General features: G+C 40.4%; 1 protein-coding gene and 1 pseudogene across 1 annotated transcript in view; both read left to right on the top strand.

The window, feature by feature from the left end:
* ACADM (acyl-CoA dehydrogenase medium chain) overlaps nt 1-2,278 on the top strand; it is a 31,145-nt gene extending 28,867 nt beyond the window's left edge. The window contains exons 11-12 of the mRNA XM_041749097.1: nt 78-326; nt 1,275-2,278. Coding sequence (XP_041605031.1) covers nt 78-326; nt 1,275-1,346 — 321 coding nt within the window. The 3' untranslated portion in view covers nt 1,347-2,278. The remainder of the gene's footprint in view (nt 1-77; nt 327-1,274) is intronic.
* Nucleotides 2,279-11,059: 8,781 nt separating this feature from the next.
* Nucleotides 11,060-12,443, top strand: LOC121487171 (annotated as a pseudogene).
* The last annotated feature ends 5,774 nt before the right edge of the window (nt 12,444-18,217 follow it).

The following is an 18,217-nucleotide window of genomic DNA, read 5'->3' as shown; positions in this document are numbered from 1 at the left end:
AAAGTTAAAAAAAAAAAAGTTCCAGGAGAAAAACTTACTGGATAGATACCCTTAAATTTTTTCCTTTTTAATTCTAGCACCAAGGAATATCATTTTTGCTGGCTGAAATGGCAATGAAAATTGAACTAGCTAGAATGAGTTACCAGAGAGCAGCTTGGGAAGTTGATGCTGGTCGTCGAAACACCTACTTTGCCTCTATAGCAAAGGCATATGCTGCAGATATTGCAAATCAGATAGCTACTGATGCTGTGCAGGTTTTTGGAGGCAATGGATTTAATACAGAATATCCTGTAGAAAAACTAATGAGGGATGCTAAAATCTATCAGGTAAGGTTAAAAATGATTTTTGTTGTTTTTTAGGTAAACGAATACTCATGGATGACAAATTTCTGATTATTTAGGGATTTTATGCCATTAAAAATAATAAACTATCATATGGGCACCTGGGTGGGTCAGTCAGTTAAGTGTCTGACCCTTAAAAAAAAAAAATTTTAAAAAGTGTCTGACTCTTGATTTCAGCTCAGATCATGGTCGTGGGATCGAGCCCCACATTGGGATTCTTTCTCCCTCTCCCTTTGCCCCTCCCACTAACATACTCTTAAATAAATAAAATCTTTTTTAAAAATAATAAACTATCATAGATGGCTGTAAACTGAAGTTTTTAAAACTAATTAACACTGAAGAATGTTACCTTTAAGTATATGCCTTAAGAGAGAACAGGCTAAAAGTAAATGGCACAGACATGTACATATGTGTCTGGATCACCCATCTTTGAGTCTTAACATCCTAGCTAATCGTAATCCACCCTTTGCTCTCCTGAAAGTATGTGTATCATTTAAGATAAATTATTTTTATTCTTGCTTGACAACTATTGAATTAACTGAAAGCATATTTGGGAGTAAAACAACATGAAGAGACAGTGATAAAGTGGTATTAATCATTAATCATTTGATAGAAGTTCATCTGAGAAAACTATATATAACAAATTGCTAGGGTTAGAGGTTTAAACTGGAAGTAAGGGCTGGCTACTAGGAATGTTTTTAAGACTCTCCCAAAATTTTGGTAAATGACATTTTATAATTTAATCTTTAGAGAATATATTTTCATGGGCTTCACAAAATCAGGTTTCGGAATCTCTATAGATTACAGACCCCATATGTGGTTTGATTCAATTTGTTATTGCAATGGAGTTTATAGTACTGTCCAAAATATTTAGTAATCAAAGTATTTATGTACTAAAGATATTTCACCTATATGTATCCTTTTCTCTTGCAGATTTATGAAGGAACGGCACAAATTCAAAGACTTATTATAGCCCGTGAACACATTGGCAGATATAAAAAATAAAGAGATGGCTATAGAAATGTGATTAATGCTGAATTATTAGAACACAATCTACTGTTTTAATCTTGGAAGAAGAGAAAGAGCTTTAAGATTTTTTTCTGGTAAAACTTTAAAATAAGCACTCAAACTAAATCTATGCAGCTGATTCTAGTATCCGTTTTCCACTTTTGTTTAACTTTATGACTTACTTTTTCTCAAAAAGATTTGGTTTCATTAAAATTATGTGTTTATCTTTAGTACTTTGTAATTGTATTAACCTAGAAAAGTACATTTATTTTCTTATGTTAACTACTTAAAGTAACAGAAGTTCTTTGGATTTCAATATTTTTCCAAGGACATTTTTGAAAAGTGGGCTTATAAAAGTATTCAGAATGTTCCAAAATTTACATTGAGAAAGCATTATAGGATTTGGATGCCATTAAATAACTTATTAGTGTCTTTTTAGACTTGGTGGAATTATATTAGGGGAGTTCATTTTGCTACAATTTGGGAAGCATTCATTTTCAGTTTTGTAATAGTAAAAAATTTAATGTTCATATTCTCACCATACAATGACCAGAAGTTATTGAAAATCTTTTTAATTCTGAATCTACATTTCACTTGCCTTATTTAGAAATAAGTTCATAAAATTTGCCTTAAAATATTTTTATATGATTCCTGGTACCTGTGTAGGCTTTGGTCTATTGTATACAATCTCATTTCACATGCATACATTATGGAAAGAAACAAATAAAATTGTTGAGTGCTTATTCATATATCTGTATTCTCTCAGGAAGTTTCATTACTTCGTGTAATAATGTATGCTTGATTTATTTACTGTGTTGAAAAAAAGTCCTGTTCTGATTTTGAACTGCATAAAGTTACCCACTCATGTTTCACTAGATGGTATTATGGGCATCTCAAAAGATATAAATATTAAATAATGTAAGAAAGTTTGTGAATTTGATGTTTCTTTGTAATAGTTAACATCAGATACTGCTAAAATATGTTATACTACATGGTGTTGCTGACACCAACTGGGCATCTTCTATAATTCAGTCCTATTCTGATGCAAACTCCAAATAGATAGTTAGCTTCAGGGCTCAGTCCTGCCAGACTACACTCACTTCAGGTTACCAGTCACAAGTCCTGGGTCCCCAGGCTATCCACATTTCTGTCTAATTGGGCTACAGATTTGGGTATTCCCATGACCCACCCTTAGATTCAATAATTTGCTAGAATGGTGCACAGAACTCAGGAAAAACACTTGACATACTTTACTGGCTTATTATAAAGGACACACTGAAGAACAGCCAATGGAAGAGATAGATGTATAGGGTGAGGTATAGGGGAAGACACTGAGTTTTCATACCTCCTCCCAATGCACCACCCTCCTAGTACCTCAGTGTTTTCCAATTTGGAAACTCCTGGACCTCTTCGTATTCAAGAGTCTTTATGGAGGGTCTTCAGCCCTTATCTCCTTCTTAGAGGTCAAGTATGGAGCTGAGAGTTTCCACCTGTATTAGTGGGCTATATAGCTGCCATAGCAAAATGTTGCAGGCTCGGTGACTTAAACAGAAATTTAGTTTCTTACAGTTCTGGAGGCTAGAAGTCCAAGATCAAGGTGCTGTCTAGGTTGGTTTCTGGTGAGGTCTCTTCCTGGGTTGTAGAGTTCCAGCTTCTCACTGTGTTCTCACATGGCTCTTGTCTGTGCACATACATAGGAAGAGAGAAAGCTCTGGTGTTTTTCTCTTCATATAATACCAGTCTTATTAGATTAGGGCCCTACCTTTATGACCTCATTTAACCATAATCATCTCTCTCTCAGCCTATATCCAAATACAGTCACATGGGGAAAGATTAAGACTTCAAGCACCAAATTTTGTGGGAACACCGTTCAGTCTGTAACACCACCACCTAAATACTTAGTCTTTGTTCATCAGCCCCATCCTAAATTCCCAACTAGGGGCCCCACCCCTAAGTCGCCTCATTAGCATTAACTCATATCATCTTTGGAAAGGTTTGGTTATAAATAAAAACAGACACTCGGAAAATTCCAGGGGTTTGAGGAGCTCAGAGCCAGGGACTGGGGACAAAGGCCAAATACATTTCTTCTTTTGCTACACTTAAGAAGATAAAAATCTAGGGGCACCTGGGTGGCTCAGTCAAGCATCTGCCTTCGGCGCAGGTCCTGAAATCGAGCCTTGCGTCAGGCATCCTGCTCAGCTGGGAGCCTGCTTCTCCCTCTGTCTGCCTGTCATCCATCCTGCTCATGCTCTCTCTCTTTTCTGTCAATAAAATCTTAAAGAAAACAAAAAAATCTAATCTTTTACAAAAGATATTTAAAAGACTTCCTTTTCGTGCTTAATTATGAAATTGTACTTTAATGGCACAGCTAGAGATCGGTAAGGAGTTTTAGAGACTTCCTAATTAAATTGAGTATCACATAGCTGGGAGTTTAGATGCTGGAGGAGAATGGAGACCCGAAATTTGCCTCGTCCCTCGAACACCGCTAGGTAAGTATCCAATCATTCTAAACACCCAAGTAATGAGGACCGAGAGAGCAAACTGCCCATCCACACATAGAAAAGTGGCCACCTCATGGAAGGCAGGAGCTGCAGAGTTGATTTGGGGGAGAAAAGAACTGGAGGGGAAGGAACCCTAATCACGGAAAGAGTGAAAGCAGCACACAGGGAACTGCACGAGAAAAACTCTTCCCCAAAACCACTGACTGGGAAAATGAGAGAGGCTGGCTATTGCAAGTTTTTAAAGAAGCAGAGCTCAAAGTCTGAAGTTTTAGAAGCCTAAGCCATCGCCAGCATCGTCCCTGGTGGGCTGAGTGGTGCTCTGGTGAGGAGGGAAGGTGCAGACCTGGGAGCGGGCAACGTGGCCCGAGGATCCCCGGGTTGCACAGGGAGAAACAGTTCCCCTTCTTGGAGTGGCACAGCCTCTCGGGGGACAAAAAACTGGTGGCGCCAATGTGTTTCCCTATTCACTAGCACAGGATCAAAAACCCTGGCTGGGGACAGCAAGCCTTGGTGCTGGCTTTTTGCTGTGCATTACCGTAAACTCTGAACTGCCGTATGGTCACGCCGCTGTTTTCCGAGACAAGCCAGCACCAGCCACAGTGCGCTGCGGCCCTCTGCCAGAGGATCACGGTGGGCCCACGCTGCGCAGGCCTCTAAAATTTAGAGTTTTGAAAGCCAGCTGCACACTTGAGATAAAATACGGGACTACTGTGCCACCTATCAGACAGCTTGGACACAGGTTGAAGGCAGGGATTTGGTGGAAGCTGAGGGGACACAAGTGATTATTTGCTCTTCTGTGAGGGATTCCCGAAGGTAGAAGGCACAGACTCTGGGGAAGAGTGCCTACCCCACCCTCTCATCCCCACTCATCAGCACCAACCAACTTCAATGAGCAACACAGCACCCCGCAGTGGAGGCTGGAGGCACTCACACCAAGCCCTGCTCCCCTGCATCCTGCAGGTGCATCTCCCCTAAAACAAGTCTACCTGACAATTGGCCTTGCAGGCCCCTCCCCTAAAAGACCAGCACAAACCTCTCATGTGTACAAGTCTACTGATGATCATAGAATGCTGCAAAGCTTCAGCTAGGTCTAGGAGAAATAGGATCTAGCTTTTGCAGAGGACCGACCTGAGGGGAGGAGCAACCAAAACACAATAGCCTAGCACACATTCTGAAACACAAAACAGTGACCTTAAAAAAAAAAAAAAAAAAAAAAAGGCAAGACACAGGAATTCACTCCAAAAGATAGAAAGAAGTCACAGCTAGAGATTTAATCAATACAGATAGAAGTAAGGTGCCTGAACCAGAATTTAAAACAACAATTTCAAGGGTACTAGCAGGGCTTGAGGAAAGCAAGATGCTAGAGAATCCCTTAATGCAGAGATAACTAAAAACTAGACAAACAAAAAGTTCTATAATCAGGATGCATAACCAACTGGAGGCAATGACAAGGATGAATGGATTAGTAATATAGAAGATAAAATTATGGAAAATAATGAAGCCGAAAAGAAGAGGGAAAGAAAGGTAATGGATCACAAATGTTGACTTAGGAAACTCAGCAATTTCTTAAAGCATAACATTCCTATCATAGGGGTCCCAGAAGAAGGAGAGAGAGAAAATGGGGCAAAAGATTTGAGAAAGTTATAGTTGAAAACTTCCCCAATATGGGGAAGGAAACAGATATCCAAGAAGCAGAGAGAGCTCCATTAAGTGCAACAAAAGGCAGCCATCACTGAGACATATAGACAACTTCACAAAATGCATAGACGAGGAAACAATCCTGAAAGCAGAAAGGGAAAAGAAACCCCTAACCTTCAAGGGAAGACAGAGTAGGCACACAGCAGATCTGTCCACAGAACTTGACAGGCCAGAAGAGAATGGCAGGATGTATTCAACGTGCTGAATGGAAAAAAATTATGCAGTCAATAATACTTTATCCAGCAAGGCTGTCATTCAGAATAGAAAGATAAATAGTTTCCCAGACAGACAAAAACTAGAGAAGTTCATGACCACTAAACCAGCCCTGCAAGAAATATTAAAAGGGACACTTTGGGGAAAAAAGACTAAAAGTAACAAAGATAAGAAAGGAACAGAGAACACCACCAGAAACCCCAACTTTATAGGTAGCACAATGGCACTAAACTCCTATCAATCAATAATCACTCTGAATATAAGTTGACTAAATGCTTCAAATAGGATATCACAAGATAAAAAGAACAAGACCCATCTAAATGCAGCCTACAACACTCATTTTAGACCGAAAGACACCTGCAGATTGAAAGTAAGAAGATGGAGAAACATTTATCATGTAAATGGACATCAAAAGAAAGCTGGAGCAGCCATATTTAAATTAGACAAACTAGATTTTTTTTTTTTTAAGATTTTGTTTGTTCATGAGAGAGAGAGAGAGAGAGAGAGGCAGAGACACAGGCAGAGGGAGAAGCAGGCTCCATGCAGGGAGCCCGATGCGGGATTCGATCCTGGGACTCCAGGATCATGCCCTGGGCTGAAAACAGGCACTAGACCACCAAGCCACCCAGGGATCTCTGGCAAACTAGATTTTAAACCAAAGACTATAACAAGCAATGCAGAAGGACACTATATCATAATGGGTCAATATATCAAAAAGATCTAACAATTGTAAATAGTTAGGCACCCAACTTGGGAGCACCCAATTATATAAACATATTGTCTATTATCGATCTAGATAGATGATAGATAGATGATAGATATCTAGATAATAGACAATAACAAAAAAACTCATTGATAATACATTAATAGTAGGGGACTTTCACACCCCACTTACAGCAATAGACAGATCTTCTAGGCAAAAACATCAAAAAGGGAACAATGGCTTTGAATGACACACTGGACCAGAAGGACTTAAGGTAATGTATACATAGAACATTTCATCCTAAAGCAACAGAATACACATTCTTTCCAAGTGCATATGGGACATTCTCCAGAATAGATCACGTGCTAGATCACAAATCAGCCTTCAACAACTACAAAAGGATTGAGGTCAAACCCTGCATATTTTCAGACCACAACACTATGAAACTTGAAGTCAACCACAGGAAATAACTTGGAAAGACCACAAATACATGGAGGTTAAAAACATCCTACTAAAGAATGAATAGGTCAACCAGGAAATTAAAGAAGAAATTTAAAAATACATGGAAGCAAACGAAAATGAAAACACGACAGTTCAAAACCTTTGGTATGCAGCAAAGGCAGTTCTAGGAGGGAAGTACATTGTGATATCAAACCTACCTCAAGAAACAAAAAAAGTGTCAAATATACAACCTAAACTTACACCCAAACAACACCCAAAAAACAAGTAATCCAGTTAAAAAATGGGGAGAAGACACGAACAGACATTTCTCCAAAGAAGACATCCAGATGGCTAACAGACACATGAAAAGATGCTCAACATCGCTTATCAGGGAAATGCAAATATACCACTATGACATACCGCCGCACGCCTGTCAGAATGGCTAAGCTTAGCGACACAGGAAATAACAAATGCTGGCAAGGATGCAGAGAAAGGGGAACCCTCTTGCACTGTGGGTGGGAATGCACACTGGGGCAGCCACTCTGGAGAACAGCAAGGAGGTTCCTCAACAAGTTAAAAATAGAGCCACCCTATGACCCAGCAAGTACATTACTAGTTATTTACCTAAGGATACAGAAATAGAGATTCAAGGGGTGCCGGGTGGCTCAGTCGGTTAGGCATCTGCCTTTGGCTTATGTCGGGATTCCGGGGTCCTGGGATTGAGCCCTGTATGGGCTCCCTGCTTAGCTGGGAGTCTGTTTCTCCCTCTCCCTCTGCTGCTCTCCCTCCTCATTCTCTCTCAAATAAATAAAAAAATCTTTAAAAAAAATAGAGACTCAAAGGGCTACATTCACCCTGATATTTATAGCAGCATTATTAACAATAGCCAAACTATGAAATGAGCCCAAGTGTCCACTGACAGTGAGTGGATAAGAAGGTGGTGTACACACACAGACAATATGCACAATATACTATACACACGCATAATGGAATATTACTCAGCCATCAAAAAAGAATGAAATCTTGCCATTTGCAAGGATGTAGTTGGAGTTAGAGTATATTACACTAAGCGAAATAAGTCAGAGACAGACAAATAACCATACGATTTCACTCATATGTGGAATTTAAGGAACGAACCAGATGAACCTATCGGAAAAGAAAAAAAAGAGACAGTGGGAGCAAACCATAAGAGACTCTTCATGATAGACAACAAACTGAAGGTTGTTGGAAGGAAATGGATGGGGGATGAGTTAAATGGATGATGGGTATTAAAAGGGGCACTTGTTATGATGAGCACTGGGTGTTGTATGTGTGATGAACCACTAAATTCTATTCCTGAAACCACTATTACACTATATATTAACTAATTAGAATTTAAATGAAAATTCAAAAAGAGAAACAGAGATTACACAGAAATTCTAAGTAAAATAGAATATATTCAAAATGCAGATTTGGACTTACAATACATAACTCCAAAAATTTACATACAAGTTTTAAACATAAGGCCTCCAGACATACAAATGTATTCCAAAGCCATATGATGATGAAAATATTTAAGATACCCTTGATTATAAGTATTAAGCAATTATCAAGACTTTTTAGTCACAAATGAGGTTAAGCTACTTTATGAAAAGAGTGAGCAAATGTATTTTAAGTGTTTTGAAGTCCTCATGGGTCCTAAGGACAGGAATGGAGTCAGTTTTAGGAAGGATCTAGGACCCAAATAGTCCTTAAAAATCCATGAAATACTATTTTTCTACCTTTCAATTCTACTTCTGTCATGTTTCATTTTTTCTCATCCTGTACCCTACTTCTCTCTGCTTCTTTGATCCAGTGATAGACTAAGAATGAATATTTATATATTTGATTTCTTGCCACTTATATAAACTGACTGGCTAGGGCCATTCCGGCCAGCATGGGGAGAGTCCTAGACTACAAACACAATTCCTAGTTACCTACATTTGAATTGATGTTTTGTAACATAGCTGGTATGTTTCTGGAAATTTTAGTAAATATTTAAGCAATATGCCACAGTCATCAATTTGTATAAAGGGAGAAAAGATTATTCCAACACTCCTCCAGATTTAAAAATGGCTGTTTAGGGTGGCTCAGTTGGTTAAGCATCTGTCTTTGGCTCAGGTCATGATCCTAGGGTTCTGGGATTGAGCCCTGCATCCGGCTTCCTGCTTGGCGGGGAGCCTGCTTCTCCCTCTCCCTCTGCCTGCCACTCCCCCTGCTTGTGTGTGCTCTCTATCTCTCACTCTGCCAAATAAATAAATAAAATCTTTTTTTTAAAAAAATGGCTCTTTATATGGCCTCTAGAATGAAGTCCATTAATTCGAATGCATTACCCATGATGAAAATACTACAAAAGGTCTTTGGAGACTGTAGATTAAATCCTACAGGAAACAACTTTAAAAATGTGTTAAAGATTTCATTTAACTCATTAATGAAGAAGGGAACTCATTAAGATGTCAAAACTGATATAAGGGAGAATTTGAAAAACACATAGGCAGTTTGAAATTCTTAAAAAGAATTTGCTAAGAGATATAAAACTAATAACTTTCAGGGCAAAAAAAAAATCTAAAGGGCTCATCTTTTCCATGGAGCACAGGAATCAGCTATAGTTCATTATTCACTTGCATTACTATCCATTGTCTATAATTTAACTTCTAACTTTACAGAGTTGTAAAACAGCCTAGCCCCTAGGAGGACAATCACAGGTATATACCCCTTCAGCTAATACCCTCAGGATCCATTAAATAATACCTCGCGCTCCACTAAAAGGACACTCAGTCATTCCTTTTATCCATTTCCAAATTCTTGACAGCCTCTTCCTTGTTATTATAAATAACCTGCTGAGATTATTCTTGATACAAAAATACAGGTTTCATTAGGTTTGGGCAGATTACTGCCACAATGTTAATTAACCATGTAAGCCTCCTTGAATTTACTTTGCAAATCCAGAGACATACTGTGCTGAACAATGACTAAAGCTGCAGGATTAACCTCTGTCTGTAAGTTTTCATAAGGACACTCAAATCAGACTTTTAAAAGCCTCTATAATTGGTATCTCAAGGCTGTGGAACCAAACCCAAGAAACTCTGCACCAAAGCTTTCTGGTAATACCTAAGATTTTGGGTGAATTTCTCTTCTCAGCATCTCCAAAATTTACCAAGTTTCCTGGCTTGCCTAAAAGGGCTCTTCCTTACTTCCTATAAAACTGGAACCCTGTACCATTCCAGTTTTACCAGGACAGCATTGTAAGCATTGACTCAACACACACAGTCAACTTGTTTTTTAAAAAATGTGCTTATCTGGGATCCCTGGGTGGCGCAGCGGTTTAGCGCCTGCCTTTGGCCCAGGGCGCGATCCTGGAGACCCGGGATCGAATCCCACGTCGGGCTCCCGGTGCATGGAGCCTGCTTCTCCCTCTGCCTGTGTCTCTGCTTCTCTCTCTCTCACTGTGTGCCTATCATAAATAAATAAAATTAAAAAAAAAATGTGCTTATCAAATCTGATTAGATGAGAATTATCCTCAAATATGACACACCAGGTGTGGCCTTGGTGACACAATTAATCTGTTCAATTATATCCTGTTAAACGTGAGTACAGATTCATTTTGAATGTTGCCATAGAATGTAAGGAAATTCAGAAAATGTTTCTCAGTTCTAGGGACTCCGTGAGAATCAGACACCATTTTAGACTTCCAGTTTACAAAAGCTCAGTCCACTAAATTGAAGAGAGCCTAAAAAATTGAAAAGGGCTTCCTCATATAGTCACAGAAACAGAACATTACAACTACATGAACGACGTTCTAGGGACGCCTGGGTGGCTCCTTTGGCTCAGGGTGTGGGCTCCCCACCCCCACCCCGGGATCAAGTCCCACATCAGGCTCCTTGCATGGAGCCTGCTTCTCCCTCTGCCTGTGTCTCTGCCTCTCTCTCTGTGTGTCTTATGAATAAATAAATAAAATCTTCAAAAAAAAAAAACCAACCACTATTCTAAATAAGTAACCATGATTAAATTCCCCTCATTGGCTCATCCAGTTCTCTCTAATTGTTCAGCTGGATCTTGAATCAGTAAACTGCTTTCAAGAAGCTTCCCTTCTGAGTCAGGAGGGGAGGGGAGGTGGGACTCGGAGCAGGTGGTACATGGGGGCTGACGTGCAAAAGCTGGTGGAAAGACTGGAGAGGGCAGTGGGCCCTGGAGCCACTGACCCGAGCCTGTGCCACGCCTGTGGGATGGAGACAGCGTCCAAAGCAAGAGCAGCTCCATGTGTGCAAGCATTTGACGCACCCCTGCTGGTCCTGTGGCAGAGTGCCCCAAGGTGAGTACAGGGACGAGGGGTGTGCAGGAACAAGCGGACGTGGCCCACACAGCTCTGAGGTTGGGGCGAGCCCTCTTGGTCCCAGCCTCTGGGGGGGCGCAGCCAGCAGGCAGCAGGCCTTCCGACTTGGCGCCCATCTCAGAGCAGATCCAAGAAGTGATAACCTCCGGGGCAAGAACCCAGGCAGCAGGTTGTTCAGTCACCTGTCAGCTGTCGGCGAGAGTATCCAGGCCCTGGGGTGGGTGGCTATGGCTCCCAAGCCTGGTCCCTGTGTGAAAGAAATGAAGCTGCTGCCCTGTTTCACGCAGACCCAGTCCCCAAGGAGTACAGAGACGTCGGGAAGAAGCATGTGGATTGGGTCAAAGCTTACTTGAGTTTATGGACAGAGCTACAGGCTTCCATTAAGGAGTTCCTCACCACCGGCCTGGCCTGGGGCCAAACGGGGCCTGTGGCACAAGAATTGAGTGGATCGCCATCGGGCCCCTCTGCTGGATTGGGTCCCCCTTGTCCCCCACCAGCCCCCCCCGCCAGCAGTCCCCACCAGTGCAGTCTCAGATGAGTCTGCTTCCCGCTCAGCACTGTTTGCACAGATTAATCAGAGGGAGACATCACACGTGCCCCAAAACGTGTATCTGATGACATGAAGACTCACAAGAACCCCACCCTGAAGGCCCAGTACGAAGCGGCCCCAGACACTTGCCTGCACCTAAACCAGGAGTCAGCCCATCCCCCAAGCCAACCACAAAGAGGGAGCCAGCTGTACTTGAACTGGAGGGCAAGAAGTGGGGAGTGGAAAATCCGGGAAATGTTTCCAACCTGGTGATTGATGACACAGAGCTGAAGCAGGTGGCTTGCACATACAAATGTGTCAACACAACATTGCAAATCAAGGGCAAAATGAACTCCATTACGGTAGATAGCTGTAAGACACTCGGTCTGCTCTTCGATGACGTGGTGGGCATCGTGGAGATAAACAATAGTAGGGATGTCAAAGTTCAGGTAATGGGTAAAGTGCCAACCATTTCCATCAACAAAACACATGGCTGCCATGTTGACCTGAGCAAGAATTCCCTGGATTGCGAGATAGTCAGCGCCAAATCTGAGATGAATGTCCTCATTCCTACCGAAAGGGGTGACTGTAATGAATTCCCAGGACCCTATGGAATGGGGAGAAGTTGGTCACCACAGTGACAGAAATTGCTGGATAAGCAAAGCGCCACTGGGTTCTTTGCCCTCCCCCTCACACCATGGGATAAATCTGCGTCAGGACGGTTCTTTTCTAGATTTCCTTTACCTTTCTGCTCTTAAACTGCTTCTCTGCTCCGAGAAGCCCAGCTTCCTGCCTTCACTGAGATTTGGGGCAGGAGAGCCGGTCAGCTGATCTTCTGTAGGAAGGTACAGCTTTTCCCTATCACCCCAACCACACCGCCAGTCCATTCTTAGGGAACCACACCCCAGGACCGGTGTGTTTTAGCTTTCAGACTTTGGGGGGTTATTTGACCAACAAACAGTCTTTCCGGAAGAATAAAGCAGTCCCCAGGGATTAACACATCAGAATGTTCACGCAAGTTCATCTTTTTCTAACACTGAGCATGAAGGTAGCAGAGGCTGGTGTGATTCTAGCCAGTTCTTCTAACCAAACTAATTTTTCACGGCTGACCAGTGAGGCAGGGGTTGCCCTGGACCAAAGGCTGAAGCTTGGCCATCTAGCATTCCCAGCAACATTGTTTCCTCTAAGCATTCCTTTTCATCTGCATTCCATCCTGCGTGGGCCTGAGTCTTGGCCCCTTCCTTTCACTGGGTTCCCTGCCCAGCACCTTCCTATAGAGACAACTTAGACAAGAAAAAAAAAAAAAAGAGGAAAACACACCATTCCGTAGAATCTGGAATTCATTCCTCCTTCCATGCTAGATGCCTGTCCACCTTCATTGCCTCCTTTGCCCTGTCATGCTCGACTGCTTTTGGTTTCTGTCCAGGCACCTGATCAAAGGGCTAAAGTCTCCACCGCAACCTGGTTTTAGGTCTTATGTAAGAATCTTGCACAGCACTGCTGATGTAAATTAGATTAGTTTTTCTCTCTAAGACACTTCCCAAAATATGCAACTTTTTTGGTGGGAAGAGAGATCGTCCTGTTGACTTCTACCCATTTCCTGAGGTCTGTGGAAATAAACCTCTATGTACTTAAAGTTATACAGAAAATAGAAAAAAATTAATACCAAAAAGAAGAAGAAGAAGAAGAAGAAGAAGAAGAAGAAGAAGAAGAAGAAGAAGAAGAAGAAGAAGAAGAAGAAGGGGGAGGGGGAGGGGGAGGGGGAGGAGGAGGAGGAGGAGGAGGAGGAGGAGGAGGAGGAGGAGGTGAAGGAGAAGGAGAAGGAAAAGGAGAAGAAGAAGAAACTTCTCTTCCAGACTAAATAGTCCTGGAAATCCTGACTTAGTATAATGGTGTGCTGAGAAATTTGTCTAAGTTATGTCCACTTGGAAGTCTGTACCCAAAAGTACAGACTACGGAAGTATCTATCAATAGTTCAAAGTATCTGATCCTGCCCCTGAGACTTTGAGACTGTCCCTGAAAGCACAAGCTTTGGCCTGTAGCTTAGAGTAGAGCCTTCAAGCTGGTATCAGAGTAAAACAGAAACTATCCTTAGATGACTGTTAGTTCAGGATGCAATGACAAAACAATAGGCTGGCCTACATGACCAATGTCTGAATTCTCAAAGTTCTGGAGGCTGGAAAGTCCGTTATCAGAGCACCTGCCCACTTCTGTGTAATAGACTGTTGACTTCTTATATCCTCACACGGCAGAAATAGGGTCAGAGCACTCTCTGGGGTCCCTTTTTACAAGGCACTAATCCCATCCACTTTTATGTGACTTAATTACTTCCCAAAGCCTTCATTTGCTAATACTGTCACACTGCGGACTAGGATTTCAATGTATAAATTTGGGGGGGATGGAAATATTCACTCCATTGTAATGACTATGATTGAAGGTTATAGGTAATTACTAAACCCAATAATAGAATAGAAGTAAAAAAAAAATCTCTGTGAAAGCACAGTACTTAACTGTTTCACGAGAATTTAACCATTATTTCCCCTGAGGAACACAACATTGGCAAATCTCCAGGTTCTTTGTATAAAGCACACAATTTTCGCCATGTTTATACATACATTTTTAGAGATTTTATTCATTTGAAAGAGAAATCACAAGCAGGGGGAGGAGCAGAGGGAGAAGCAGACTCCCTGCTGAGCAGGGAGCCCAATGCAGATGCTTGGCCTTTTCTGTTGATCTACTTGGCTATCTAAATAGATGATTTCTAAATCTGATAAATTATAATTTTCAGAATGGTAAAAAGTGATGCATATAAATATAGAATTACATGTGAAACATTTTAAGTCATTAATCTCAGAGGGAACCAATATGACATTAAAACCAATTTATTTATTTATTTTTTTTTTTAAAGATTTTTTTTATTTATTCATGATAGTCACACAGAGAGAGGCAGAGAGGCAGAGACACAGGCAGAGGGAGAAGCAGGCTCCATGCAGGGAGCCCGACGTGGGATTCGATCCCAGGTCTCCAGGATCACGCCCCGGGCCAAAGGCAGGCGCCAAACCGCTGCGCCACCCAGGGATCCCATAAAACCAATTTAAACCTTAAAACCTAGATGCCTCATATATTGAACAGCTAAACGTCTTTTTTTACAGTTTATAATTAAAGGATAGAATTATATATTTTTATTTCTATTTAATTAGTTTCAAGTTTTTATTTAAATTCCAGTTAGTAAAAAAAAAAAACAGTATAATATCAGTTTCAGGTGTAGAATTTAGTGATTCATCACTTACATACAACACCCAGTGCTCATCACAAGTACTCTCCTTAATACCCATCGCCTATTTAACCCATTCCCTCCCACCTCAGGATTTTATAGTATTAAATGTTTTTTATCTCCAACTTTACTTAAAAAGTTTCTTCTAAATGGATTCAGGGGCACCTGGGTGGCTCAGCGACTTAAGCATGGACTTTTTTTTTTGAAGGACATACATATTTTAATGTATAGAGCTTTAAGAAAGAAAATTAATTGATTATAATACATAAGTATTAGTGCATAAAATCACATATCACAAAATATAAACCATACATATAACTGAGCTGTCTTAGTAGGCTTTGATAATAGCATATATTATACCACAGTGTCGTAGACCCAATTACCAAGAGAAAAATACAAGTGAACAGGAAATGGCAATTCACTACAAAATAGAGTAAATTATAATGTATCCTGGACAAATATAAGCTCTTGTTACAAATAAAGTTATTGTTTTCCACCTAAAAGAAGCATTTGACTCTTGATTTTGGTTCAGGTTGTGATCTCAGGGTCATGACATTGAGCCCTGAGTTGGCTCTGAGCTCAGCGTGGAATCTGCTAGTTCCTCTCCCTCTGCTCCTCCACCTACTTGCTCTCTCTCAAATAAATAAATAAATAAATAAATAAATAAATAAATAAATAAATTACAAATAAATAAAATCTTAAAAAAATAAATGGTTTTCTAATTCTACTTCTTCCATACCTGCACCTTACCTATCCAGTTCCTTTTACTGTAGGTAGTACTTAGTTATGAAGACATGTAATTCTAAGACTAGACAAGATGTCATTTGCTTAAACTGAATCAGAAAATGGAAGAGCAGAGATACCAGAAACATCATACAATATATAGAAAGTAATATAATTTTGGAAGGGGGATATGGGGTATGGAGCATGTAATATTCTACTTCTACATTTGCTATTTCAGAATGACTCAATTACTATATTTCATTGATTGCAAAGTGCACATTTTTTCATATTTAACATCTCAAAATCTGGATAAGGTTTTATGTTACTAGCCATCGGTTGTTTTTTTTTCCAAACTTTTTATCTTTGCAATTGGGATGTATCTTATAATCGATGGCATCTTAGGTAAAATATGGTATTGTTTGTCCCTTGGAAATGCTATTCTGTGACATTTTAATGATGTTAGAACAGACTGGAAACAGTTTAGATGCTGAATGGTGATGAAATTGTGTTCATAGTCACAATATGGGCTTTGAACAAAATTATGGGTAAAGAGAAACTTTTTTTCATTTATATAATATGTAATGGTGAACAAAGCAGATGCTTCTACAGCTCCCATAACCCTTCATCTCAGGGTTGTGAGTTTGAGCCCCACATAAGGACATAAGGTGTAGAGATTACTAAAAAAGAAAAAAAAAGAAAAAAGAAAACAGAACAAAAAAAGAAATGAAAAGAGAGAAAAAAGGAAAAAGGAACAGATGAAATTAATAATTTTGTTTTATTTATCCCAATATGCCCAAATATTATTTCAACAATTAGTACTATTTAAATTGTTAATGAGATATTTTACTTTATTTTTCCTACTAAGTCTTTGAAATAGGGTGTGTATTTTATACTTCACAACACATCTCAATTCAGATTGGCCATATTGCAAGTGTTCCATTTAGCTGTATCACACAGCACAGGTTTAAAGGCAGAAATGAACTTGGCTTGTTGTGTGTGTGATTTTTTAAAAAGATTTATTTTATTTATTTTAGAGAAAGAGAGAGAGCAAGAACAGGTGGAAGGTAAGTGAGAGAGAAAGAGAATCCTCTAGCAGACTCCCCACTAGCACAGAGCCCAACACCAGGCTCAATCCAGGACCCTGAGATCATAACCTGACCTGAAACCAAGAGCCAGATGCCCAATTGACTGTGCCACCTAGGTGCTCCAAGATGAGCTTGGTCTTAAACCATTTTTTTTGGCATGTTTTTGTAGCTACTTTTCTTGGGAGGGGGGGATATTTTTATTTTTTGAAGAGGTAAAATATACCAAATATAAAAGTACCAGGATATTCAGTGAAAAATAAGCCTCTCTTTAATCCTGTCCACTGCTTACCCACCTCCTGTAGGCAGCTGCTTTTAGTAATTCTGTGTATTTGCAAATATATCCATACATTCTTCTCCTTTGTTTTCCACACAAATAGTAGCACACTATACCTAGTTTGGCTCTTTCTGTTTTTATTTTCACTTAGTATATTTTGGAGATCTTTCCATAGCAATGTCTGCAGAGCTTCCTCATTCTCTTTAACAGCTGCACAATGAATACAGTATAGTTTATTCAACCTTTTGGTGGTCATTAAGATATTTGCAATCTTTTGCTATTATAAAGACTGCCACTATGAATAGTTGTGCAAATAAGTCACTTCATACTGAAAGGACTATATTTGTAGGATAAGCACCTAGAAATAGAATTACTGAATGTAATTATAAGAACTGCTAGAACTTATGTTTCCTATACATATTTCCATTTTGCTCACCATTGTACCCCAGAACCTATGATAATACTTGGCACATTCTAGACATCCAGTGCATATTCATTGAATGAATTTATGAAGTAAGACGTAAGGCCTATTTTTCATTCTTTCAGCAGTTATTGACTCAATGGTACTTTTTTTTTTAAAATTATTTATTTATTTATGATAGTCACAGAGAGAGAGAGAGAGGCAGAGACACAGGCAGAGGGAGAAGCAGGCTCCATGCACCGGGAGACTGATGTGGGATTCGATCCCGGGTCTCCAGGATCGCGCCCTGGGCCAAAGGCAGGCGCCAAACCGCTGCGCCACCCAGGGATCCCTCAATGGTACTTTTTATGCTTTTTTGTTTGTTTTTTAAATATCTTATTTATTTATTTGAGAGAGAGAGAGAGAGAGTGAGAGAGGCAGAGGGCGAGGGAGATGCAGGCTCCCTGCAGAGCAAGGGGCAAAACAAAGTTGGGGAAATTGCATTACTATTTAGGGCAGACCTTTTTTTTTTTTTTTTTTTTTAAGGACATTATTGGAAGAGGGGATAGGAGAAAGGGGAGAGGGAGAGAGCGCATGCGCAAGCGCACCTGCGGATCCGGGCTCCTGGGGCTCACCTGGGGCTCCACGCTGGCTCCATCCCGGCGCCCTGAGGTCC

The sequence above is a fragment of the Vulpes lagopus genome, chromosome 3 (assembly GCF_018345385.1).
Source record: "Vulpes lagopus strain Blue_001 chromosome 3, ASM1834538v1, whole genome shotgun sequence".
NCBI lineage: Eukaryota > Metazoa > Chordata > Mammalia > Carnivora > Canidae > Vulpes > Vulpes lagopus.
The sequence above is the reverse complement of the archived record's forward strand: the minus strand, read 5'-3'. Positions and strand labels throughout refer to the sequence as shown.